At 44.5% G+C, this 26,516-nt stretch overlaps 2 protein-coding genes across 16 annotated transcripts in view; one reads left to right on the top strand and one right to left on the bottom strand.

Annotated features, from left to right (window-relative positions):
- The window catches only part of TDRD1 (tudor domain containing 1), an 82,745-nt gene extending 70,749 nt beyond the window's left edge, over positions 1 to 11,996 (bottom strand). For 5 of the 12 annotated variants that reach the window (XM_075935431.1, XM_075935432.1, XM_075935433.1 and 2 more), the window contains exon 1: positions 4,274 to 4,459. In XM_075935431.1, the coding sequence (XP_075791546.1) occupies positions 4,274 to 4,422 (149 nt within the window). In that variant the 5' untranslated portion in view covers positions 4,423 to 4,459. The other 7 variants (XM_075935434.1, XM_075935436.1, XM_075935439.1 and 4 more) reach the window with 5 other exon arrangements.
- Positions 11,997 to 13,819: 1,823 nt separating this feature from the next.
- The window catches only part of CCDC186 (coiled-coil domain containing 186), a 52,254-nt gene continuing 39,557 nt past the window's right edge, over positions 13,820 to 26,516 (top strand). For all 4 annotated transcript variants that reach the window (XM_075935442.1, XM_006134968.4, XM_075935443.1 and 1 more), the window contains exon 1: positions 13,820 to 13,977. The gene's annotated coding sequence lies outside the window, so the exon portion shown is untranslated. The remainder of the gene's footprint in view (positions 13,978 to 26,516) is intronic.

Raw genomic sequence — 26,516 nt, forward strand, 5'->3', positions numbered from 1 at the left:
GCCATCAGAGCTTTCTTGTGCAAGAGAGCGTCTACACTGGCACGGATGTTCTTGCGCAAAATTACATCTCTTGCGCAAAGGCACATGCCAGTGTAGACACTCTCTTGCGCAAATACTTTAACGCAAGAGTTCTTGCGTTAAAGAGTATTTGCGCAAGATCATGCCAATGTAGATGTAGCCCAGATGAGTATACATAGTGCTAATTCAAAGACCTTGGTACGCACACACACAAATGACATACTAACTGTGGCAGTTCTTTGCCAGCAGAACATGTGTTGACCAAACTTTATAATATACAACTGGCCTTGGGTTCCAGAAGTTTAAGTACAATGTCATACTACATGGAGGCTGTCCCCGACTTGTGACACGATCGGCTCCAGGGATAGCATCGCATGTCAGGTGTGTTGTAACTCGAGCTCACATTTATGACAGGCGTCGTACACCGTCGTAAATGTGGGGCCAAGAATGTAAGTTAGGGGATTTTGGCCCCTCCCGCACATAAGGAAAGGTCATAAGCACAGGGGGTCATAAATCAGGCCATCGTAAAGCGGGGGCCTCCTGTAACTTGTATGTTAAAGAATTTGCTATTTGGAAATAAATTTGCAAGAAAGCAACATATCTCAGGATATATGCAATCGACTGCGTAATCATGTATACTGTGATTACCTCATCAAAGAAGGAGTAGTTTCTGAGCAGCAGCTGCTTAGAAATCCCCATCTGTGTAAGAAGCATGCTGCACATACTATTTTAGCTCACGCTTCTTTGGCCAGTTACCCAAAGAGAACAGCAAACTGAGCTCGACAGAATCCTAATAAACCAACTCAAATTTATTTCTCAAGTACAGTGTAATGAGACTAAGAACCTGTTAAAAGCCTCAACAAAAGCTTCAGAACTTTGATAAAATCACTCAAGAATATTCATTTATGTGCCAGTCAATACAGCTTTCAATTAAGTTTCAGAAGTTTCAAAAAGTTGCAATTAGAGATGTAAAATCATGTTTAATTGGTTAACTTGTTAAACATTAAACAGTTAACCAATTAAGGAGGGGTGGGCTGGACTGGACTGGAGTGGCTGCCCTGTTGCAGAGAAGGGCTGCTCTGGCTGGCTGGCCATGACTGGCAGGGAGCTGCTTCAGCCCCTATGGGTTAACCATTCACACCCTTAGCTGCAATTATGCAAAGCTGAGTTGAAATAGTCTAAGAAACAGCCAGTTAACTCATGATGAAATGTCAAAAAAAAATTCTCTCTTCGACACGTGCAAACTATATGATTAACCAATAAGCCTAGGCGTATCTCTTAATCTTGTTAAATACACACATTCCCACCCTCCCCCCCACTCACACCTTGCTGCCTCAGGGGGCAGCAGGAGCTGATGTTGGGAGGTGCTGACTCCCCTCCCCCACTGGTGCCTCTATTAGAGGCAGAAACCACCAGGGGGTGGGCAGAAGAAGGGATACTTCTGTGAGCACCCCGTGGACAGAGTCTGCTCTGCATGCTGTGGAACAGCCCCTGTCCATGGCGAGCCCGGGCCTGCCACGGACAGAGGCTGCTTTGCAGCAGCAGCAGTCCCTGTCCATGGGGGGGTCTGAGCACTGGGCCCACTGTGGACAGAAGCTGCTCTGTATCACACGGAGCAGCTTCAGTCTGTGGGGAGCTTGGACCACCCCATGGATAGGGGCTGCTGCCACCCCGCAGGCAGCCAGTCTGCATGGGGAGCTGGTTTTTAAAATGGGTCCCCATACACCTGGCTCTCCCTGCCACCAAGCATTGCTGCCTCTGATTCAGAGGCAGCAGCACAGGGTGGCAAGAGGCTCCCTGGAAGTGGGGCTGGAAGCACACTGGCTACCAGCCCAGCCCAGCCCACGGGGACTATAGAATAGTCATGTAACTGCTAAGATTTCATACAGTTACACAACTATTCAATTACCCAATATCTAACATCCCAACTTGCCACCACACAAACCCAGCCACTTAGTGTGACAGTTGAACTGATTACTGGCTGTGACAGTTTCCATAGATGCAGAAAATCTACAGACCCTATTTTTTTAAATAAATTACAGTTTTATGTTATAGCAGAGAAATTATAATTATTGCTAGAACATGTATTTTGTAAATTGCCTATTAACACTTTGTAAAATCCTTGAAGAGTTTTCCTTATTTGGAATCAGATCAAAAGTAAACGGTTCTGAAAAGTTCTGAAGAGCAATACTTAACCATAGTTATATTAGTGTGGTTTTCACTTTGAAAGTTACTCAGACACTTGTTAACTTTAATTTAAACATATAGCTAAGACTTCTTCCTTGCCACTGATTAAGTATAGCAACTTTGATTAAGAAACCTGACATATGAGAAAATTAAGTATTAGATAATTATATACCCATGTTTATTAGTGATATAGTATTTAGTATACAGATACGAAGGTGAGATGTTCTGAACACAGTATAGAAGCACCGAACACCGAAACAGTTGTTCCATTATATATAATGTATTTGCTTCAATGAAACCATTTTTTATCTTGTTATGGAATTAATATGAACACCAAGTTTCATATTACTGACAGTCCCCCTAAGGAACTCTCTCTCCTACTTAGCCAGATGCACGAAGCTGCATAAACTATCTCCAACATGAGAATATAAGCAAAATACTTCTCCTGTTAAGCATTAACATTCAGCACTCTAAATAAAAACCCTTGGCTTAACATGCAGTGAATAGATTATACATTATTTTATACATCATCTATAAACTGAATAGCAAAAATAATCCATTAATGCTAACAAACAAGGGATGTAAGAGGTTAACGGGTTGCCCAGTAAGCAGCAAGCCTATTTACCAAGGAACTGGTTTACCTGCCTGGCCAGCTAGATCCAACCCCTATGGTGGTTATCTGGTCAAACAGTATAATTTTAATCGTTTAACTAGTTATCTATTATAATGGGCTTTTATTGGGGATGTGAATGGTTAACCACGGGGCACACCACAGGCAGGGACTACTCTGACTGGTTGTCCAGAGTTGACCCTGTCTGTGACAGGACTGGCCCCGTTCTCCTATTTTCCCTGCCTCTCCCCACAGGAAGGGGCTGCTTCAACTGGCCAGATGGTTAATTAATTACATTGGATTTTACATCCCTAGTTTTTACAACAGTACAACAAATTCAGATTTGGCAAACAAGTTATTGCTTTTTCATTACACCATCTCAATTTAACCCCAATAGGTAACACCCAAAGAATATTATTTTCTAAAGATCATCCAACTGACTTTAACCATAAGCATATGTTCTTCTAAGAGCAGGAGAGGAGTCAAAGGTGACCCCAGGTAAAATCCAGACCACCAGATACTTTTGGATGGACTGCAAAATTTAGTTATTACTACGGTCTTATTTGGAGTCTAAACTTCAACCAAAAAATGTAAACTTGGGCAAAAAAATTGTTTACCCCTCTTCAAGGGCATCTTTCATCCGACGCTGAGGAATACTACAGTACGGAGTCTAACACCACCAGGAGATAAAAGTGAATCATTATTGTACAGACCCGACAGGAATACCAGGTACAACTAATCTGACCCAATTCAGGAAGGAAGCCTGGGGCAAGGCCACAAACACGTCTCTCAATAGGCAATGCCTACAATATTAGTCCAACTTCTCCACAGTGCTCTTGATACTTGGCAATAAGGCTGAATTGCAGGGATGGCTTCAGGAGCCCCCCCCCCCCCCCCCCGCAAAGGGGCGAGGCTGTGCTGCATCATCACCTGTGCAACGAGCGTCCCACCACTCCTGAGACAAGTCACCTAACCCGGGATTTTCCAGAAGGGCCGAAGACAGCGGCGACCAACCAGTGCTGAAGCCGCTGCTGCTATAGCGAACTAGCCACACTCAACCCGCCACAAGGCCACGGCTCGTGGGGCTTCTCTGCCTACTGCCCCCCCGCAGAGCCCGGCTGCCCAGGGGCCTGAGCGGAAGCGGGCCGCTGGCGCGCGTCGAGCCAAGGGCGGGGAGGCCGCCAGAGCGTCCGGGGCGCCCCCCAGCAAAGGGCCGCAAGGAGCGGCTGCCCCGGGGAGGAAGCTCCGGCCGCACCGCCGGGAAGGGGTCCCTCGGTCACGGGCTGCGAGCTAGGGCGACGGGGACCCCCCCCTCTCCCCGCATGGGCCCAGCTCTCTCCTCACAGCGTGTGTCGTTGGCCGCGACCGTTAGCCAGGCCGGCTCCCCGCCGCGCGCGCGCAGGCCTCATCCAGGCTCCTTGCCGCGTGCGCCCCGCCCGCCACGTGCCGCTCACCTACCGGGCCCCGCCCACCTCTGCGCGGTGAGCGTGCGCAGTGACGGGCTTGAACGAGATCCGGCCCCGGGAATTTGGCTGGGCTTGAGGCACGCCCCCTGCCTTCTCCCGCGTGCTCAGCCTCCCTGCCACGGAGCTCCCTCCCCCCTCCATGTGCTCCCTCTCCGGCTGCGGGGCTTTGGCTCAAGCAGCTCCCAGCCTAGCTCCGCTGCTATTCAGAGGATCCACACTGGCGTAAGGGCGGGGAGAGACGAGAGCTGCGCTGGCGACACTGGATCAATTTATTAAGCGAAAGCCCATGGAAGCTCCTAGGGTCTTGATTTGCCTAAGTCATGCTTTTTGAAAAAAACGTAAAAAAAAAATAGTCTCGCAGCACCTTATAGAATAACAAAACATGTAGCTGGCATCATGAGCTTTCGTAGGCACAACCCACTTCTTCAGATGAATGGAGTGGTTAAAGGTCCAGTTTAGAAATAAATAGGGGATGGGGGCAGAGAAGGGGGAGAAAAGGAAATAAATAGTCAATTAGTGTTTCTATGGTACATGAAGATAGTAAGAAGTTGCAAATAGTTCTTAAATTCCCATTGTTTGGTTTTTTTTGCATCATTAGGGTGTGGAATGTGACATGGAGACTGTAATTGACTTTTTCTTTCCCTTTTTTCCTTCTCTTCCTCCTCTATCCCCTATTAATTTAGAAACTGGACCTTTAATAACTCCAGTCATCTGAAGAAGTGGGTTATGCCCATGTAAGCTAATGATACCATCTACATGTTTTATAGTGATAAAAATGTAGCTGTGTTAGTCTGGTGTAGCTGAAACAAAATACAGGACCACATAGCACTTTAAAGACTAACAAGATGGTTTATTAGATGATGAGCTTTCGTGGGCCAGACCCACTTCCTCAGATCAAATAGTGGAAGAAAATAGTCACTATTTTCTTCCACTATTTGATCTGAGGAAGTGGGTCTGGCCCACGAAAGCTCATCATCTAATAAACCATCTTGTTAGTCTTTAAAGTGCTACATAGTCCTGTATTTTGTTTCATCTACATGTTTTGTTAGTCTTTAAGGTGATGCAAAACTATTCATTGTTTTTGTAAGTTTTTCCAGTTACAGACTACCCTCTGAAGCTTTTGATCGTGCTTTTTTGTTTGTTTTTTAATAATTGCCTCACCATGATGAGCCTTGCAGTCATCCTAATCCAGCTTGTTTTACTTGCCACGGCTCCCGTTGGCTGCAAACAGCGAACCGTAGCCATGGGGAGCTGTGAGTTTCCGTGGCTGCAGAGCTGGTAAATAAACAAACCATAGCGCCCCAGTAACAACTTTCTCAGAGTGGATCTGTGGACCACTTTGAGAAACTCTGTCATAGAGGAAAGAAAGGGTGACTGGAATTTTAAATTCTGAATGCCATGCACGGAGGAGCTGTTATGGGCTAATACAGAATGTCTGGTGCTGAAGATTTCCTGGAGTTTCCCATCTGTGCATTATTTACTCGGCTAGAATGGAGCAGGCCCCCAGCTGTACTATAACATGTGTCAGAAAGGTGAACATTACAGTAAGTGAATGGTATGTGATTCAAAAGGAAATGATCACAGTCTCACAACCTTGGACCGACAGTTCTTCCTTGGTCTCTGTGTTTATTAAATATTCAAACCAAATCCCACAAATTCCAGTCACAATGAGTACAACACCCAGTTACAAACAAAAACATCTGAACTCTCTCCATGCCAGACTCTTTGTCCTGAGAATGAACAAGTCAATTTCATGCCACAAGCCCTTGTGCCAACTGCCATTTTGTCACTTATCTGGGTTTTTTTCCTCTGCCATTGATAGCAACTGAATGATTGCAAAAATAGTCTCAACTAGAGTGTCCCAGGAGTCATCCTATGTCTGAAAACAGGCAAAACAGCTTTGTTGTAAGTAACAGAGAACTACTGCATTATCAACTGCCAGGGGTCCAAAGAAACTACACAGCAAATGTCTGTCCTATCTTCTTTAACAAGATAGATGCTGAATCCTCTGAAAAGGTACAAAAGTCAATTGTCCACAAACTTGGCCACACAACAGTGCTTACTTAAGGATTAGCCAAGTAAAAAGCGTTCCATCATTCCTACCTAGAGGCCAGTAGTGGATTCATGTATACACCCACGAGGCCTGTGCCTAAGGTTCCTGGCCAATTTTGGGGCCCTCCACAGGAGCACCTGGAACCTGTATAGAAGTCTGGGAACCACTGATGCTGTGACTGTGACTCTGTCCCCTGCTTTTCTTTCCCCTGGGGATCTGCCCCCTGTTTAGGCCAGAAGCTGGAGCTAGGCAGTGATAGGAGCTTACCAGGGGGCTCAGGCCACTGTGGGGAGCCCCAGATCCTCCACCTATCCTGGACATTGGGCCAGTATGCCGAAGAGCAGCCCCCAGCCTGTGTCCCCATCCCCTGGGATTCTCTGCTCAGAGCAGGTGGAACATGCAAGGCTTCTCACAGCAACCCAGCCTTCTTGGACAGCTCTTACTACTTCCCGGCTCTGGTTTCTGGGGACAGGGCCTTGAGTGGAGAGAGAGGAAGAACAGAGGGTGGGGCTCAATGACAAGGACAACTCAAACGTTCTTTGTGCCCACAGCTCCAGTAAATATTAATTCACTTCTGGGCACATGCAGACTGTGTCTAATGCCTTTCCCACTCAGAACTGTTCAGTATAGGGCAATGAAGTGGGTTTAGTGAGTGGGTTCATAAGGGACTTGGTTCTGTTATCCAAGCTAGCTGCTTGTTTTACAGCTGATTCTAGGCTTGATTTATAATGAGTTCAGGTGCAGTTAATAATATTGCAGATTGCTCCCATCAATACTGTCTCTGCTGCTCTTTGTCATGCAACCATTTCTGTACTTTGCACTCTGAATGATACCTGAGACTGCATTTGCATATTTAGTCAGCAACCTATCCTATGCTGAATAGTGCATACTACACTGTACTGTGGTGTATAAGCTTATGGTATCATGCTTAACCTGTCTTTCTCGCACTACCACATACACTCACACTGTGCTCTGCAATCATAATACCTGTGTCTATCTCAGTCTTTACAAACAGAACTCATCAACACAACATATCAGTGCCTTACAGGAGTCAACCAAGATCTCAGTAGGCCATTAGATCAACTTACCTACTTACTTGCCTCATGATAATTAATTTGCAATTTGCACTATGCATCTTCAAAATCCTGTACACCCATTAATTAATTATATCTTTTTGTTTGCCACATAGAAAATAGTAGTATGCTGTCCTTGAAACACATTCTGGGCAATTTGGTCAGTCAGCATCTTAGCTTATTTTTAGTGCATTATTATTTATTTTGCAGAAGAGTCCAGAGGCTTCAGTCAACATCACGTATCTATTGTGCCCCATTCTGTATAACCACATGCAAGAGCATGATCCCATGATTTCTGCCCCTTACAATTTACAATTTAAGGACACAAACGTGACAATATCATTCAAATGCCTACATTCCTGATGCATGTTCAGTTCAGTAGTGAGGCACCAAAATGACAATGATGCACAGTGAATACACAACACCATCCACAATTATTTGCATCTGCAAAAGTGAACGCACTAAAAGGGAGAACTGGGCTTGAAAAAAAATCAGGTCCCTAAAACTTAATTTTTAATGATGTTTAAATAGGTAGCATTCCCTCTCTGCTCCAGATAAAATCTGTGTATACCATACAAGGTCAAATTTACACCCTAATTATAATAGTATATAAATATAAATCTAAATTCTCCCTACAAGTCTGGATGTTCCTAAAGTTTTCCACATTGCTGTTCCATTTCTTATGTAAGAAAGATGAGGGTGAATTACAGATGTCCATCATTTACTATGAATGAGTGCTTATTATGGTGCCACAAGGGTAAGTGAGGGATGCTTGGAAGTTACCACTGTGTATTTTTGTCGCTCAGTCAAGAAGGAGCAAAACCCGAAGGGCACAACAGGCTTCATCACCGTATTCAAGTCCCATTGAGTGGGATCCAAACCCAATGAACCCAGTGAAGCTCAGACAACATACACAATCATATGTTGCATACTTGCCTACTCTACTGTAAGCAATGTCTTCCTCTAATGTCATGAATGGATGGATCTTATTTTGTGAGTGGAGCTTGGATGACTACCACCAATTGTTCCCCTGCAATTTGACATTAGTTTCCCTCTAAATTAGTGTGTGGATTGTATTAAACTCTGAATACACTGCAGAGCACTGTTTACTGCAGATTTGAGACTGTGTCGGGTCCTACCCTCTAGAAATGTCAGAGATAAATTCCTCTTGCCAGAGTTCATGCTGCTGTAGGAACTGAGTTCAAAACAGACCACATCAGAGGCCTGGTCTACACTACAGCGTTAGTAGTGACCAAGGCAGTTTACAGTGACCTAGCTCTGTAAGCATCTATATTAAAATGTTGCTCCTGCCTAGGTAACTCGCTCATCATGCCAAATTACTAACTCAACCTCCATGGGATGCATAATACTTAGATTGACCTAGTTAGGTCAATGCAGTGTCAGTATAGGCACTGCATTACTTATGTCAGCTTAAGTGGCCTCCAGTATCCCAGTGCCCTGCCATGATCACTCATAACCCCTCTGCTCTAGAGTTCTGTACATTTTTTAAATTTAATTTCCTTTTTGCTTGGTATGGAGATTCATCTAGTGACTACCCAGGCTCCATGCTGCAGATGTGTTCCTGCCTGCAGTAGACAGGAGGTATTGGATCTCCTGGGTCTATGAGAAGAAAAAGCTGTGCAGATACAGCTCTGATGCAGCTGTAGAAACATGAGGGAGAAAGACTGTACCACACGAAATCTGGAAGGCAGACCAGAAGGCAAGGAAGGCTAGCAGTTTGTCTGCAGCTCTGTGCCAGAGTTGTAGACAATCTACAAAGTGTTGTAAACCATCCTCAACAGAGACTCCCCCCACCCCCTCCTCCTTCTCCCCCCCCCCCCCCCCCCCCGCATGTGCCAATGCCACATGGACACTTTGGAGGAACCAAAGTCCCAGATCTGTACAGTGAACAGTGAGGAGGAGGTGTTGGACTAAGAAAAGGAGGAATATGGGGGACAGGTGACTGGGTGACTCCCTACATCCAGTGATATAAGTAGCCAAGAGCTGGTTTTGACTCCAATGCAGCTAGATCAGTCCCAATAGTTAAGCACAGGTGGGCCTAATGCAGAGGAAGGAATCTCTGTTCATTTTCTCTTTTTTAATAATTCTAAAAGAGGTAGTGAAATAACCAAGCAAGGTAGAGCCACTAACTGCTTCTCATCCCCCTGTACGATGAGACCCCCCCAGGGGGGTCCTGCCGAAAAAATTGTATTTATGTGCACTAGGCTCTACTGTGAATCTTCTAGAAATCTTGAAGAAACTTTCCTGAAGATAGTCTGCAATCCTCTTTCAAAGGTTTTCTGGGGGAGGACTGCCTTATTTCTTCCTCTACAGTAGGATTCTTCCCACACCACTCATCAGTTACTTCAGCAGGCCCCATTTCAGCATACAAGCTAGCAACATATGGCCCCGCATTCTAATGTCCAATTTGCCGCCCTTCCCAGACTATACTCATCATGGCTGGGTCTCCAGCAATGTAGTGCTTGCAACTTGTGTGGGTCAAGGGGAGTTCAATGTACTAAGTTTCCATTTATCTTGAGAAAACACTCACAATAGTACCTCTGTGCATTGTATCTTTTGCATCTGGAAATGTGGCCTTGAGGGTCTCTCCATCCACACTAGCAGATCTGTGCAGCCAGATAAAGACGAGAAGAAAGTGGATGCAGGATTATTATCTTCCACGAGTTCTTGCAAGCTTTTTGTGCTTTGGATGATGGACACAAGGCTCGGAGAATCACCCTTCCACCTTCATGGACAGAATGGGTAGGGATAGCATAGAGAAGAGAAAAGCTCAGGGAAAAGAAAAGAGGCTTGCAGCAGCAGGAGATGCTAGTGTGACCCTCCCACACAGGCTAAGTCTACACCTCAGAGTTTTTGCGCAAAAACTCGCAGAGCTTAAGGTGCATTTTTGCTCAAGAAAAAGTACAGTAGATTGTCAGAAGACAGGGCTTTTTGCGCAAGAGTTATTCCTCTTTCTACGAGGAATAAGCCTTTTTGCGCAAGAGCTCTTGCGCAAAAATGTGTGTGTGGACAGACAACAGGGCTTTCTTGCACAAGAGCACCTGTGAATGGCCATCCTAGCTTTCTTGCACTGCAAAAGCACATGGCAGTGTGGACACGCTTTTGCGCAAGAACTTTTTGCAGAAGATCTCTTCGGCAAAAAGTTCTTGCGTAAGAAGCCTGCAGTGTAGACGCAGCCTTAGTGAGGGTCACTGTTCCATGTAGTGGCACTTAGACCACTTACAGTGAAAGATAACAAGGGAGCTCTACGGCCTAAGCTTTATAGCTCACATAGTAGAGACTCCAACACTAAGCTCCAGAGGGCCTACGTTGGAATCTGCACAGTAGTGGTTATACTAGCACTTCTCAAGCAGCAGACAAATATGCTGGCGAATCTTGCTGACCTTCAGGTTCAATAGACCTGTGCTGGCTTTCCTCTACAGCTCATTCTAAAACTTCTCTGCATTTTATATCCTCACGGCATTAGGAGTCATTACATTCCCCTCTGAAGAGAGTAGGAAACAAGATAGGCACATATGTGTTTGTGAAATGAGAATGACTATTCTTTCTCTTCAAAAGTTCTTCCACCTGTATTTATGAAGATTCATTTAGTTATAAATATCTGTCTGCATGAGTCTGGAAGTCTATTAATGGAAACATAATTAATCTTTATTTACAACATATGCTGGCTGGGGCTGACATCACTCACAGATGCTAGCAATAGATGCATTTCCAATGTTATATTATTACACACAAAACATTCAAAAACAATTTTAGGTACAAAAAAAAGTAGGACACCAAAAAAAGTCAAACAGAACATGCTACAGTAACACACATCTCTGTGGATCACTATTAAAATGGTCTTTCAAAACCTCTTTGAGCTGTATAGCTCCTTATAACACTAGTATTTAGCTACTCAAAACCAGCAGACAGCCTTTCAACCCCTGCCCTGCAACCCCGTGAAAAAAACTTTCCTCTCTTTGCTAGATCAACTGTGGAGCTGAGGCAGTGGCTATAAGCCAGGGGTAGGGAATCTTTTTCCTTTCAGGAGTCACTGACCCCAAGAAAAAAAAATCAGTCACACACCATACACAGACCTGTGGGGGGAGGCAGAGAATGGCGAGGGCTTCCCCTAGTTTTTGGGATTAGGGTTGCCAACTTTCCTGACTGGATAGACAGGACACCATTGCTATGTATAGCAATGGTGTCCTGTCTGTTCAGAAAAGCTGGCAATCCTATAGCTGGGATGGGATCAAATGGGGTGTTCCAGGTGTGGGAGGGCTCCAGTCTGCTGCAAACAATTGGGGATGTGGGAAGGGGTAGGTCTCTGACTGGGAGGGTTGGCTCTACTAAAGGGCATGAGACAAAGGGGATGGGGTGAGAGAGGAGGCTCTGGGCTGAGGCTAAGGGGTTTGGAATGCAGCAGGGGCTCATGGCAGGAGGTTGGGGTGGGGGTGATGGAGTGTGAGGGAGGCTCAGAGTTGGGGCAGGACACTTACCTCTAGCAGCTCCCAGATTCGGAAGCAGCCAGCATATCCCTGCAGTCCCTTCCAAGAGGATGGGAGGGCGGAGAAGAAGGCAGCTCTACCTATTGGCCTTACCTACAAATATGGCCCACAGTTCCCAGCCAATCAGAGCTGTAGGGGTGGTGCCTGAAGGTGAGGGTAGCATGGGGAACTTCCCAGAAGATAGCGAGCCAGCGCTTTCAGCTCTAGCCCCGCAGGCTCAGGGCTTTGCCACAGGCTAGATGAAATTAATCAGGAAGCTGCTTCTGGCCCACTAGGCTGGAGGTTTCCCACCCTCTGCTATAAGCAATTGCTAGCACTGTCTGTGGAGTGGGTTCAGTGCAGGCATCACAATGAACTCCTTTAGGACTATGAAAGAGGGAGCAGCAGCACAATCAGACTTGATTTAAATGTCACCTTCAGTACCCTGGTTGGCTACGTCTAAACTGCAAGTTTTTTGCCAAAAACCCATAGAGCATCCACACCTCAAATGCGCTTTTGTGCAAGGAAATCAAGAGTAAAATGGCAGAGCAGAGGGCTTTTTCCACCGCAGGTAAGCCTCTTTTTACTAGTTCTTGTGCAAAAAGGCAAGTGTGGATGCTCCAGCAGCAAGAAACGCCTATGGGAAAACGCACAGATGCTCTGATGGCCATTCTGTAAATGGCCATCAGAGCTTTCTTGTGCAAGAGTGTCCATGCAGGGTGGATGCTCTCTTGTGCAAAAGCACATCACTTTTGCAATGTGCTCTGAGGTGTGGATGTGGTCTTGCGCAAGAAGTTTTTGCGCAAAAACTCTTGCACAAAAGGCTTCTTGCGCAAGAAGCATGTAGTTTAGACATAGCCATTATGTTTGCCACCCCAAAGTCTAGCACTGGAAGCTGAATTGTCTTTATTTTCAATATCTATCTCATTGTCAGGGCACCAATTAAACAATACATTAATCATGCTCCATGAGACCTCACCCATTTTTTAAGGAAAACTATTGCAGTTGTTTTCACTCTGTCCCTCTAGAACATTAACTGAATTTTATGAAGGCTAAGGACATTTACTAGCTTCACTATTAGCCTCTTAAGTGCCATACAACGTGCAGCTGGGATCACACACGTGCCCTTGAATCTGCTGCCAATAGAAGATCAAAGTGATTACTTTTTCTCAGATGTTGGCCACAGAAAACTTTTGTATCCCTTTCCCCTCAAGCTTCTGATTTCAGTTAAATCTACAAACAACGTGCCTTTCCTCAGAACATGTTTGTGCAACTTTGGGACTCTCTTCAATTGGATTTTATTGGCTACATTCCACACCTGGCATCCCTATCAGGGGTAGGGGCTAAACGTTACATTCAATAGCAGGCTGGAAGCAAAGCTGTTTCAATAACTTTGTTTAAACCTCTGTTGCAGGTATCAAACTTGTAAATGAGACTAAGCTCTGCATCTTCCCTCTCAAGCGGGTTTTTGAAACTGGCTTGTAAGAATATGAAAACTTTGAGATTTATGAGTGCCCAGGGGCAAGTTAAAATGTTCCCCAACGGGTTTCTGTGTGATGCCTTTTCAAATACCCGACTTGTGCCCATGAATCCTTTGCTGTAGATGGGACAGCGAGCCGCCTCCCCGCAGGTGGGTGGCTAACACAGGCAAGCCCTGAGGGGAGCTGTGGTTCCTTCTCCGCAGTGCTGGAGCCCGAAGCAGGTGCCAGTGGGAGGCTTCCCTGGGCAGGATTCCTCCTGCGGTTAATCACCCCAGCGCTGGCGTGGGGGCGTGTGACTCAGCTGGGGAGGGCACGGCAAGAAGGAAGGGCAGGGAAACAGGAGGAACCCTTCCCACGCAGTCAACAAGCTTCGCCCCCGCTGGCTGCCAGCGACAGCGCGGCCAGGCCCGCGGCGGGCAGCGCGCCAGCTCTGGCCCCGCCCCCGGAGGCTGGGTCGCTGTCGGCGGCAGCCATCTTTGTTGATGTGTCAGCTCTTAGGGGCTCTGGGGAGCCGCCGCAGGAGGAGGAGACGGGGGGGCACCCTGGCGCCATGAAGGAGCCGCTGCTACGGCTGCCCCGGCTCCCGCCCTCCGAATAGGCTGGTAAGAGGCCCCTGGCGGGGGAGGCTTTTCCAGCCGGGGGGGGGATCGAGAGGAGGCGGGTTGAAAGGCAGCGACCCAAGTGCCCGTCTGTGCGGCCGCAGGGTTTGGGGGCTGCGTTGCAGCCCAGTGGCTCCCCCCCCAGCTGTGCGCAGGGGGGGGCTGGCCCCGCACCCCACACCCCACGCTGGCCTTGCGTCCCGAGCCTGCTGCTGGCGCGTCGTAACCCCTAATGGTTAGCGCACCCCACGCCCAGCCCCGTGGAGGTCGCTAGGGAGCGTCCCGGCGTGGGCCAGGGGGCTCGGCTGCTTCGTGGCTGCTCAGTTTCTCGTGTCTTGCGCTTGGGGAGCAGGCGGCTTCTCGGAGTTCCCCCTCCGCCGGTGAATTAGGGAAACCGCACTGGAGCCAGGGGAGTCTACGGGGAGAGGTCGCACGGTGACGGCGGGAGGGAGCCCAGGCGGGCTGGCTTTTCTGCCTGGTCCGCATTCTGGAGATGCCTCCGTGCGAGGTCTGGAGTAGGATGAACCAAAAAACAGGACTAGGTAGCACTTTAAAGACTAACAAGATGTTTAATAGGTGATGAGCTTTCACCTATTAAACCAGCTTGTTAGTCTTTAAAGTGCAACCTTGCCCTGTTTTTTTGGTTCAGCTACACCAGACTAACACGGCTACATTTCTATTGGAATAGGATGGTCACCTAGGATGCTGGTGTGCGGCTGGCTCCTAGGTTGTATCGCAGCTGGACATTTTTATTTCCTCCGAAGTGTCTACAGTTATTAGATCAATAAAAACCCGGCGGAACCTGGATGTTTCTTTAAATACCGATATCCGGAGCGGCCCCTACATGTGTATTGAAAAGAAAGAACAACTTGGCAAGATTTAGTTGTTGTTTTAACAGTGTGGTGATTCTGTACGGTGGACCTTACGGGAGAGACACGTTTATTTAAGGCGTTAGTTGTGCGGTCTGTGCAGTTACTTGTTGCTATGAGGTTTCAGTGAATCTTGCAAAGGAATGCGGCTACAGGTAGCTGTGGCTCCAGGGAGATCCTGGCCTCTGCTGTGGAAGGTCAAGTTTAGAAGAGGAAAAAAGCAAAATGAAATTGAATGCAGGGAGTTTAAAGTCCTGACTAGGCAGCATTATGGCATTTCCTCCTTCAAAAGCTTTTATGTGGAGAGCTCCTGTTGTATAGTGTTGGATTTCTCCCTCCCCCTTCATGGTTTTTTTTTTTCTCAGTGACAAAATATTGATTATCCTTTTAGTGTCCTAATACATAAGAGTGTAGGATGCCTTCCCATTGTTTCTGTGTTTGATGTTGTTATTCAATTGAAATGTTTGTGGCAAAACTATGTGAAGGCTATGAAGGGATTTTTTTTTAGCCTTGCAGGTTTACTGCAGTATGATATGCAGCTGTTTTATTTATGAGAGCTGTTCTCACTTCAAGGTTTGAAAATGGGAGGTTTTACAGCAACTCAGCCAAGAAGAAAATTCTGTTTGCATGATCTGTATTTTTAGCTCTGATCATAGGAAAGCAATCTACATAGGTGGCTGCAAACCCACATAAATTTCCAGTAACCTCAGTGAGACATTGTGCAGCCCTGGACAGGTTGCTTTGTGATGCTTCATATGATTTCACATATGAAAATTCCAATCTGCCCTTGTACTGTATTAGAAATAAATAAGTTTATTTTTGTTGCATTGTTTGTTTTTTCTTCTAGTAGAATTTCCTGTATGAATACTATAATAGTAATAATGCAGTACTCATTTTTACAAAAATCCCAGAGTGCTTCATAATATCAAATTTACAGATGCTGACTTAAATGGGTCACTATCCAGATGAAATGTAGTTGTTCGCATAAAAATAATTTTTAAAAGTAGTTTAATTTCCTTTGAGTCTTCCCTGTTAACTTCTGGAATAATAGTGACATTTTCCTGCTTTATTTTAAAAAACAATGTATATTTCTGAGCTCTTGCTTTTTGGAAGACCCTTATGAACAGGGAAAATGATAAACTGACTATACAAGGGAAACAGTGAAACTATCTAGACTATGGCTATGAAAGTGTAACCGTATATATGGTCAACCGATGAGCCTGGGCTTATTGGTTAATGTTCACGGTTACATACAGGCTCCCAGTATGCGCAGGGAGTCAGCTTAAAAGCCGGCTCTCAGTGTGCACTGGCTTCCAGGCAGCTGCCTCCCTCCCCAGCTTGCTGCTGCCTCTGTATCGGAGGCAGCAGCAAAGGGGGACTGTGGGTGTAACTGCTGAAATGTTCAATAGTTACACAGTTTTTTAATTAAATGCATTTTGACATCCCAAGGCTAGGCAGAAATGTGGAGTACTGTGCATATAATAGTCAGTTGTAAAATGTAAAATCTCAATTGTTTTTGGAAATTAGGTTCATGTTTTCTTTCATAGTTGCTTACAGCTTCTAACTCCTGGGAGAACATGAGATTTATATTTTGAAAATGAATATTGTGTGCCCACTTTAATACTCATCTTTGACAGACCTCTTACCTTTTAAAGCTTATTCTCTCATCTGGGTCTCTTGAGCACTGGTGTTTTGGTTCTGTCCACATTTCCAAAAGTTTTCAGGGGGACCTTGTAATAATACAGTAATGCTCCAGCATAGTTAACACATGAGTCTACGTGATCAATATATATGGAATAATACCATATTTTAACTGTTCTTTGACTTTGAATTTACAGGGTTGTAACAAGTTTAGAAACTCCTTTAAGTAAAAACCAATTTTAGTACACACTGGCTCAACCTATAATTTAGCTCCTTGTTTTCAATCTGTGCTCTGCAGGCCCCTGGGAGTCGATAAAGCTTGCTTAAGATTTGGTTTGCACGTCCATTTGAAAATTTTTTTTAGGGGTCTGCAAATGGGAGGGGAAAAAAGGTTGGAAACCATTCTCAGTATTCTATAGTATTGTAACTAGCAATGGTGGAGGGAGCTCTCATGTAGACAGGTTACTAGGGATTAATTGATACTTCCACAGTCCTGCTCTGGGCAGGAGTGAATGACACTGTAGCTCAAATGCTGCTACTGCAGCTAGGCTACTTACCTCCAGCACCAGTGGAGCTTCACTGGCTTCAGACATGAATGGGTGAACAGCATAAACTGTGTTATTTATCTGCTTGTCATCCTTCTCCATCTACCCTTTTGTATGCAAGCCCTTAGAGCTTATAGACCTGTGGTTGTCCAGCATGCTAGCCCAGGGGTCAGCAGTCTTTCGGAAGTGGTGTGCCAAGATTTAACCTTCCTGCCCTGGGCCATGCTACTCTCCTAGGAGTGGGGGAGGGGATCTCTCAACAGCATGCCCTGTGGATCACCTGAGTCAATGCAAACCTTTCCACAGACTACAAGTTGCTAATGGAAACTCATTGTTAATTACGCCCAAGCCATTTTGCTAGTGCTGCAGCTGGGGAGAACAGTTTAATTTAAATTATTAAACAAATCAAGAAACAGATTAAGCATTTAACTTTCTCATGTTAGTTTTTCAAACTTCATTTTAAATAAAGAAAAATATTGTGTCTGACACACAAGGTTTAAATGTTTTCTTTCTTTGTCAGGGGTGGGGAATCTTTTTTTGGGTTGGTTACTAACCCACACAGAAAAGTCAGTTGGGGACCACACAAGTGAGATGCAAAGAAACTCCTCCAACCCCACCCCCAACCCTCACTAATGTGGCCCCCAACTGAGACACCTCACTTTTCTGGCACTTCAGCCCCCCACTGGGTGAGGGGAAGGGACAGGGAAGACTGAGGTTCAGGGCTTCCCAAAGGCGAGATTTACTTTTCTGGGGTTCCCGAGTTAGTGGATTTTGTGGATCCCCTTAGGCACCTGGTGGGGGAGACAAAAATGAAGGGTTCAGTGTAGGGGATAGTGCTGCCAATGAGTGGTATAGGGATGCAGGATGGGGTGAGCAGTAGAGCGTCTGGAAGGAAGTTTGGCGGAAGAAAAGGGTGTGGGTCGTGGTATGAGAGGGAGTTTGGGGGCGGGAAGGGGTTGTGGGAGTAACGCAGAAAAGGTGAGAGGGTGAGAATGCAGCCAAATAGCTGGTTGGGGAGGGAGGCAAAGAAGTGGGGAGTAAAGGAAAGCACACCTTCTGCAAAGTACAGTTGTATCCCCCCTCACATCTTCCCTCTGCTCCAGCTTCGCTCCCTTAGCTGCGTGATCCCCCCCAGTCTGATCCCCTGCATCACCCCATGCCTCTCAGTGCAACCCCTGTCCCCTCCCATCCTGCTCCTGCATCCTCCTTCACCTCCCCCTCCCCCAAACTCCATATCCCTGTGCCCCTAGCGCATTCACCAGCAGGGCAGTAGTGCTGAGGCAGGGGGCAGAGTCTCTTCCCTGCCCAGACCAGCCCTTTGCCTGCAGGCTAAGGCTCCGGGGCTGGGGCAGGCAGAGCCCAGGGTTTCCCAGAGCTGGTTCCAGTCCAGCGGGGTCCAGAAGAGTGCTGGAGAAGGGGCTTCCCAATCCTGCACAGACTGTGGGGGAGCAGCCTGGCACGTCTCATGTGCTGGCTGCCCAGGCCCAGCCCCCCACCCTCCCTGGAGCAAGAAGCTTGTAGTCAGGAAAGGGGGAGTTAACCCCTTAGCTCCCAGGAGCTGCATGCTCAGGCTGGGTAGGGGCAGGCCCAGGGATGCATGCGTGCCTTTCTTGCCCCACTTTCTGAGCAGGAAGCCGGAGTTTTTGCTCCAGCCTGCAGCTGCATGGTTGAGGCTGGAGCTGCAGCACAAGCTCCTGGCTGCACGGGAGGGGGGAGGGGTGGGCTGAGCACCTACCCTGCGTGTCGTGGGAAATTGGCTTATGTGCTGCTCATGGCAACCATGCTAGGGGTTGCCGACCCCTGCGCTAGCCACATTAGCTATTTGGCTGGTTGAGTGTGGCTAGTTCACTATAACAGTAGCCACTATAATGGCTTCTGCTTTAGAACTGGTTGAACACCACAGTTACTGACTGTTCTCAAACATTGTTTAAAGATTACTGTTTGGGGGCCTCAGGCCAGCCCCCTTGTTAAGTTGTAGGATTTTTTTCCCCTGGACAATCAGTCAAAGTGGATCTATTCATATCACGTGTACACTAACACTGAAATCAGATAGATTAAATATGAACAGACTGGCTGCTCAGTGACTTGCATTGTGACTGTAACAAATCCAGCCCCATTGGTAAACTTGAGCTTAGGCTTAATTTTCAAGTTCACCTGTGATTGGCTTCCCTGCCAATCAACTGACAATATGAAGCCTTTTGCAAAATACAGGGCGTGCCCTCTATACGTTCAAGATATGTTCCAGAAAACGTAGACATATTCCAAAATGATGTAAAATGGAGATTTTTTTCCCCTGCAGCTGACTTCTGTTTGTGCGAAGTGTGTGTGTGTGTGTGTGTGTGTGTGTGTGTTCTACAAGCATCAACAACAATAGTGAGGAAACAATGTATACTGGGGCAACGTATAGCGGGGGGAAAAAACCCAAAGATACCTCAAAGGAATCATGTAAAAATACACACCGAGGTAATGCATGAGTTGTGACACGAGCAAAGAAAATCCAGGGAAAGTAGGATATCTTGTCTTGCAGTTCCTTTAAATGAGTCATAGTGCTTTGAAAACACACAGTACTGGTTTTGCACCTCAGCAACGGCATGGAGCAACCTGCAGTCTGCCTGTTTCTGTCAGATTAAAACAAATCAAAATGAAAATGAAAGTCTGATACTCTAAATGTGTTTACTTTTATGGGAGCTGACAGTCTACCGGTATCCCTCAGACCTGCTCAAGTTTAGTGCTCAAAGCATAGTGAGGCCTTGTCTACACTGCGTCACAGAGCTGTATCAGCTAACGTTTGTGTTTAGAGAACACAGTGGACTTTTCCCTTTCTATTACAGATAGATTGTGCCCTGACTATGGTTACAATCCTCTTTGACTTGTCTTGTGTAGACAGTTTGTTTCTACCTCTGTGAGCCAAATAAGTGATATTTTGAGTAACTATGATTACCGTATATACTCGAGTATAAGTCGACCCGAATATAAGCCGAGGCACCTAATTTTACCCCAAAAAACTGGGAAAAAGTATTGACCCGAGTATAAGCCTAGGGTAGGAAATAAGGCAGCCTAGGGTAGGAAATGAGTCGGGGCGAAAGCTGCTCCGGTGCCCCCGGTCTGCTGGAGACCGTCTCCAGCAGACCAGGGGCACCGGGCGGGTTCCCGCGCTTCTGAGGCTTTGCCAGAGCAAAGCCTCAGAGGCGCGGGGAACCTCCGCTGCTGCCGCTTCAATCTGGGAGCCTGTGGTCTGCTGGGGACCGTCCCCAGCAGACCACAGGCTCCCGGACTGAAGCCGCAGCCGCGGGGGGGGGGGTCCCGCGCCTCTGCGGCTTTGCCCGCCTCAGTTCGAGATGCTGACTCGAGTATAAGCCGAGGGGGGCATTTTTCAGCACAAAAACTGTGCTGAAAAACTCGGCTTATACTCGAGTATATACGGTAGGTCTTGCATCATACATTAGATCTCCTATTTTTGCTCCACCATTGGAGGGAGTGTTAGTATTGACAGAGCTCAGGTGGTTTTACTGCCATGTTCTGGAGACCTGCACTTTCTAAATAGCAATAAACTTCTTATCTCAATCAAAAAGGGAAATATAAAGATCTTTAAAATAGCATAACTTTCTAACACAGATTTTAAACATGACTTAGTTCAAGCCAAACCATGTTAGAAACCATCTTTATCAGGAACCATGTTGAGTAATGTTGGAGTTGAGCTCAAGCACTGTTCCTTAATGATGATTAAATACATGTACACCAGCACTGAGAGGAGTATTCTATTCCTATGCATGGAATGTACACATAGAACTAAATTAAAACTTTGTTTTACATGGTGTTTTTCTTACTTACTTTTTCTTCCTCCCCCTTTCTGAACTAAGGAGCTGTGGTCTGCCAGGTCCAATGGCCCTAGTGGGGGCCATCAATTTTGCAGCTCATTTCTTTGAGCAAGGGATTACATTCTGCACAGAAAACTAATTTCTGTGTAAATTTTCCCTTGTGCAGTGGTGCAGAATTCCCCTGTGAGCAAAAGGAGCCCATGAAATTCTCTGTATTAAGCTGTCCATGCTGTAAAATGATTGGTCTCTCGGATCTTCATGATTTAATCAAGTTCTCAGGCAGAACTGAGCATCTCAGTTATCTATAATAAAAATATTGTGCATTGTTAAGTTAGCCTATTTTATTTTCTCTAGCATGTTTGGACTTAATTATATTTGCTACAGAGTTTACATAGCTACCAATGATAGCACAATAGTTATTTGTGTCACAGCAACTGATTTCCATGAGCAGTACAAACTAGTAGGGTTTCGTTCTTGTTTTTTAGAGGGGGGAGGTGTGTGTGTGAGAGAGAGAGAGAGAGATAGATATCTTGAATCTATAAGGGAAATTTTAGATTGGCAGAACATGATTCCGCAAGATGACAATCGGCTAGAACTTTAGGAAAGTGTACTGCTAAAAAGGTAGTTACTATTATAACCCAGGTGTGTGTCTGGTAATTGTTATCTTACCATCCAAAATCATTACTGAGACTGGAGCGTATTCAGAAGTGCACGATTTTGCAGCTGAAAACATGCAGAAAATTGAGCCACCAAGCCATGGGAGTTGCTGGCCAGTCATCTAAGTGTAGTTTGATGTGATCGTTTGCAAGGTTACTGAAGACAAAAGCTGGTCTGTCTCTTGAGAAGCCATTTGGCAATTGAGCAAAACACTCCTTGACTCTCTCAGCTTACTTACACTTCTGTAAGCATATTGTTGTTCTTTGTCCATTACAACTTCAACCCCAATGATACCTGTCCCTGACTCAATTCCATCTCTATTCTTACTCCCCACTTCTTAACTATTGCACAGTCCTTTATCCCAGCCTTCCCAAGTCCCATCTCTCCAGATTCCACCTGCCCTTTTCACATGTACAGAAAAAAGTGATTATATGTCCATCATCCTCAAATACCACTCCTGACCCAATATTTATTTGAGGATTTGTTTCCAACTGTCCTTCTGTTGTGAACATTCTGCAAAGACTTGCTGTAACAGATTTCATGGGCATTTGTTCCTTTCTTTTGAATGTCTAACGATCTCTTTTCTGTCACTCCTTACATGTTTTATATATATAAAACCAGCTGCAAGAACACTAGAGAGATAATAAAATATGCTAACCTAATAATGCACAATATTATTTATAGGCATGACTGATGGACTTGGTGGCTTGCCTCTCTGTATTTCTTGTCACATAGAACGCAATTGTTTTTTCTCCTGTTAATTGACTCCCCATCTCTTCATGAATCTTGGTTGAAAATACATTTTTCTCACCTGTTGCTATCACTTAAATTCTCTTATTTACATATGGAAGTATTGTTTCATTCAATAAAATGTTTTGAGGTGCAGTTTGTATGCAAAACTGTGTGAAACTGCTGAAGTACAAAGACCTGTTAAGTCCTTTTATTTTCAGTTAAGTGAACACTTTGAAATTTGGGTAATAATGTAGCTATCTTGCAGCCCAAAATACAAGAGCTCTCTGTTCAATTTTAATTGTTAGTGACTGTAGTACATGTACAGTACATGTGTCCTAAAGCCTGCTGTGATGACATGCATATCTCTGCATTTCATAGACACTGATTGGACATGCTGACCTGCTTTTCTTAATTAATAGTCTTCTAGTCAGGAGATTCAAATTAAATTAAAGTTTGATTTTTTTTTTCACCAAATCACATAATTATAGTAAACATTCAAAGTATTTTGTAGTACCAAATCATTATTCGTCTAATACGACCCTAGTGCAAATCTATTGTTATATGAAGAACTGCAGGCCATACTCTGTGGCTTCTTCATCATGTAGGGTTGTTTCTCTGCTATAACTAATTCAATCTATTGTATTTAGCTATTAACTAAAGTGATTGTTGTAATTACAAGTTTCTTTGTTTCTGTAATTTGTCAGAGCCTTGATTTGTAGCTTTTGTGTATTTGTCAGAGTAGTTTTTAAAAAGATACTGGAAAATATATGTTTAGTTTTACAGTAGCCTTTCTAAGGTTATTTCTTTTCAACTATTCTGAAATAGTACCAAATATCATTCTTTTTTTATCAGAGTACTAGGGAAACATTTCAACATAAGGCTAATAATTTTTCTGAAAAGTTGTGGGTTATATTTCACTAAATTGTCTTGTCATTTGTTGGGTATTTCCATTTGGAGTAGGAGGTTTGATTAAATCATTATACTAAAGATTTTTATTGTTCAAAGCCCTTGAACACAAAATCAGCTTTAGAAATAAATTATCCCATAGATATTTATATGCAGCTTTTATTTTTGGTAATCAAAAGGAACTGGAAACTTCACTGATATTTTCCCCCCCTACTTGTGGAAGTTGTAGTATAGACACATCATAGAAGTTGGATGGTATGTTGTGAATCATGTCTACACTACAGCATCCTTTCTAGTACACCGGGAAAATGTAAGCATTTTTCTGCGGCAGTGTAACTAAGATCATTGTTCTTTCATTAGCTTTAACAGTTGTTTCCTGATGGTTTTATGTAGGGGACCCATTTGTGCAGATCACCTTTTAGACTTCAACTATATATCAGATGAGAAGCAACAAGTGAGGGTAACCAATAACAGAAAAAGAAGGTGGGAGGAAAGTAAGTTACTCAGTTTAGGTATGTGCACGCCTTAATGGAGCAACAAATGATTCCTAAAATAACTTATAACTAATTCTTGTTGCAGTCAAGAATGTTTTTAAGGAGTATTTTGACACAATAATTCAGGCCTAGTGTAGCCTTCAAAGCAGCTACAAACCATTGTGGCTGGTTTAATTCTTACAGGAACTTACCAGCTGTTAGCAACTGGGCCAACAACTTTTCTCTCCACCTCCAACAAGTTTTCTTAACCAGACTTTTAAAACAGTTCTGATTAAAGCTAGACAATTAATCATGATTGCTAGTGTGTTGACACATCCTTTAATATGAATTTTGGGAAATTGTCAGAAAATGTGCAGGTATTAGTCCACTAAACATATTTTCTATCTCAATAACATTCAGTGTGAAGCTTGCAGGCCTAGATAAACTACATGCCAGTTTAACAAAAAGAGACTGGATTTCAGGTGAGGATACATTTGAAATATTGTGACCTGACTCTGAGAGAGCAATCATTACACACAGTGAAGTCAATGGGAGCACTGAGTTCTTAGTACTTTTGAAAATGAGGCAACTTAGCTCTTTTCCCTAATTAATAAAAGGTGACACAATTGTTTTGTGTATAACTTCCTTTCTCAACCTACAATGCACTAGCAATCATGGTTACCTGCTTAGATTTAATAACTTTTTAAAAATATGGCTAAGAAAATTTGTGTTTTTGAGTTGCTAACAGCTGGTGAGTTCCTAGAAGAATTAAACCAGCAACAGTTGTTTTCATCTGCTTTGAAGATTATACTAGTCCTGCATTGTTGTGCCAAAAACAATGGCACTGGAAAATTGTACAGAAAAATATTTTAAAGTGTGAAGAATTGTATATCCTATCCTAAACATAATTCAGCTGATCAAGTTTGCCATCTGGTTTCATGACAAGCATCTGGTAAGACCCATCCAAAGCAGGATTTTACCATTAATTTTACATCACAAGCCTGCCTTACAGAATGATTAACTTTAATTTTTGTTGGCATGTTATCTGAGAAGTAGAGAACAAATTAGGGATGTTTCTTTAATTAATCAAAATTTATCAAATAGTCGATGGGCTTTCCATCCACTATTCGATTAGTCGATAAGAACTTCTGCGTCCCACTTTTGAAATGTACAAGAGCCCCAGTGGGGGCTCTTGTGTATTTCAAAGTTGGAACATGGCGTGGAGCCTGGGGCCAGCAAAAAGTCCTGCTGCCCCTGGGCTCCACAAGGGTGCTTCCGCTTTGAAATGCACAAGAGCCCCCGCTGGGGCTCTTGGCCATTTCAAAGTGAAAGTGCCACATGGAGCCAGGAGTCAGAGTCCCCTGCTGGACCTGGGCTCCATGTGGTGTTCCAACTTTAAAATGTAAAAAAGTCCCCTTTGAAGTGTACAAGAGCCCTAGCAGAGGCTCTTGTACATTTCAAAGTTAGCCACTTCTGTGCCCCTCCCCTGCCCACATGCAACCCATGCTCAAAAAAGGACTTTAGCTTCTGTTCATCAGTTGTAAGGCTAGGTCTATGCTAGAATATCTTTAAATTTCCTGCTGCTTTTGCAGCTCTACTGGAAATAGCAACAATTGGAAGCACTAGTATGGGCTAATTACAGGTCTTTTAACCACCTTCTTGTCTAATCATTACAGGCAGCTATACTTTTTGTATTGATATAACTGTTTCAGTTAAAGGGTGTGTGTGTGTATATGTCGTTATACTGGCACATCCCCTAGTGTGGACGCTGGTATATTGGTATAAAGGCACCTTAGTCCAATATAGCTTATTTCCTTTTCCATACTGGAATGGGTGTATCAATATAAGAGTGTTTGTGATGACTACATCCCTGCTGGGGGGAGGAGGATGGGAAGTTGTACTAAGTACACTGGTATAGTTAAATTGATACAGTTCATGTGGCTGGATAATTTTCTTGTGGAATTAGCTTCAACAGTATTTGAATAATAAGCGAGTCCCATGCACCTAACCTCTTTGAGTATCATTCATGATTCATATAGGTGGTATGAAGATGCTGTTCTTTCCTGCTTAGTGATGTGGGGAAAAGTAAATAACAGTAAGCTCATTACTGGGTTCTACCGGCCATGTGTGCTGATGGGCAGTCTGCCTGAGTGAGTGTTACGTAGATCAAATGAGCATTACTGTAATTAGAATAGCAAATGGACCAGACTTTATGGTGACTTCTGGTTCCTTGCACAGAAGGGGGAGAGAATCTGCATTACATAGAACAGACAACCAATCCTGGTCACTAACAATAGAGGAAGAAAGAAAAAAGTAGATCTTCCTTCTTCTAAAAGGTGGAAGGGAGAGAAATAGTAAAATCCCCACTTGTTGCACGTGCCATTAGAGAGGAAGGACTGTACAAGCCATGAGACAGAGAGAATGAATAGTTCCCTCTGACAGTGAACAACAGGGCAAGCTGCACATTTAATTCGTTTTTATCTATTTTTATGTGCAATTCAGGATTTAAAAAAATCCTTGTCCTCTAATTTGAGCTTCTGCTGTTGACAATATGGAGGATTAGTGGATGTTGTAGACAACTGAAGGGTTACTACTTAGAGGTTTTTGCTTCTATATTCTATGATGAATTTCAAGGGAATTGACCCTGAGAAACTGAAACCTTTAAAAGTCTCACAGGAGCAGTGCTGGAGGATTTCTAGGTTGTTGGTCAACATGGGTTTTAAGGACCATGAATATAAACAAAGAATCCAAATAGTGTAAGGACTTTGTTTACAATTTGGAGGGTATAAATGAGTCCTCCTGAAGCACTCTTAAGGTAAGTAAGGTCTGGTCTATGTACAGTTTTAGTACCACTTCAACTTTTTGGGCTACGGGTATAAAATTTTTACTGAAATGGTTTTC

Source organism: Pelodiscus sinensis, chromosome 8 (genome assembly GCF_049634645.1).
Source record: "Pelodiscus sinensis isolate JC-2024 chromosome 8, ASM4963464v1, whole genome shotgun sequence".
Taxonomy (NCBI): Eukaryota; Metazoa; Chordata; order Testudines; family Trionychidae; genus Pelodiscus; species Pelodiscus sinensis.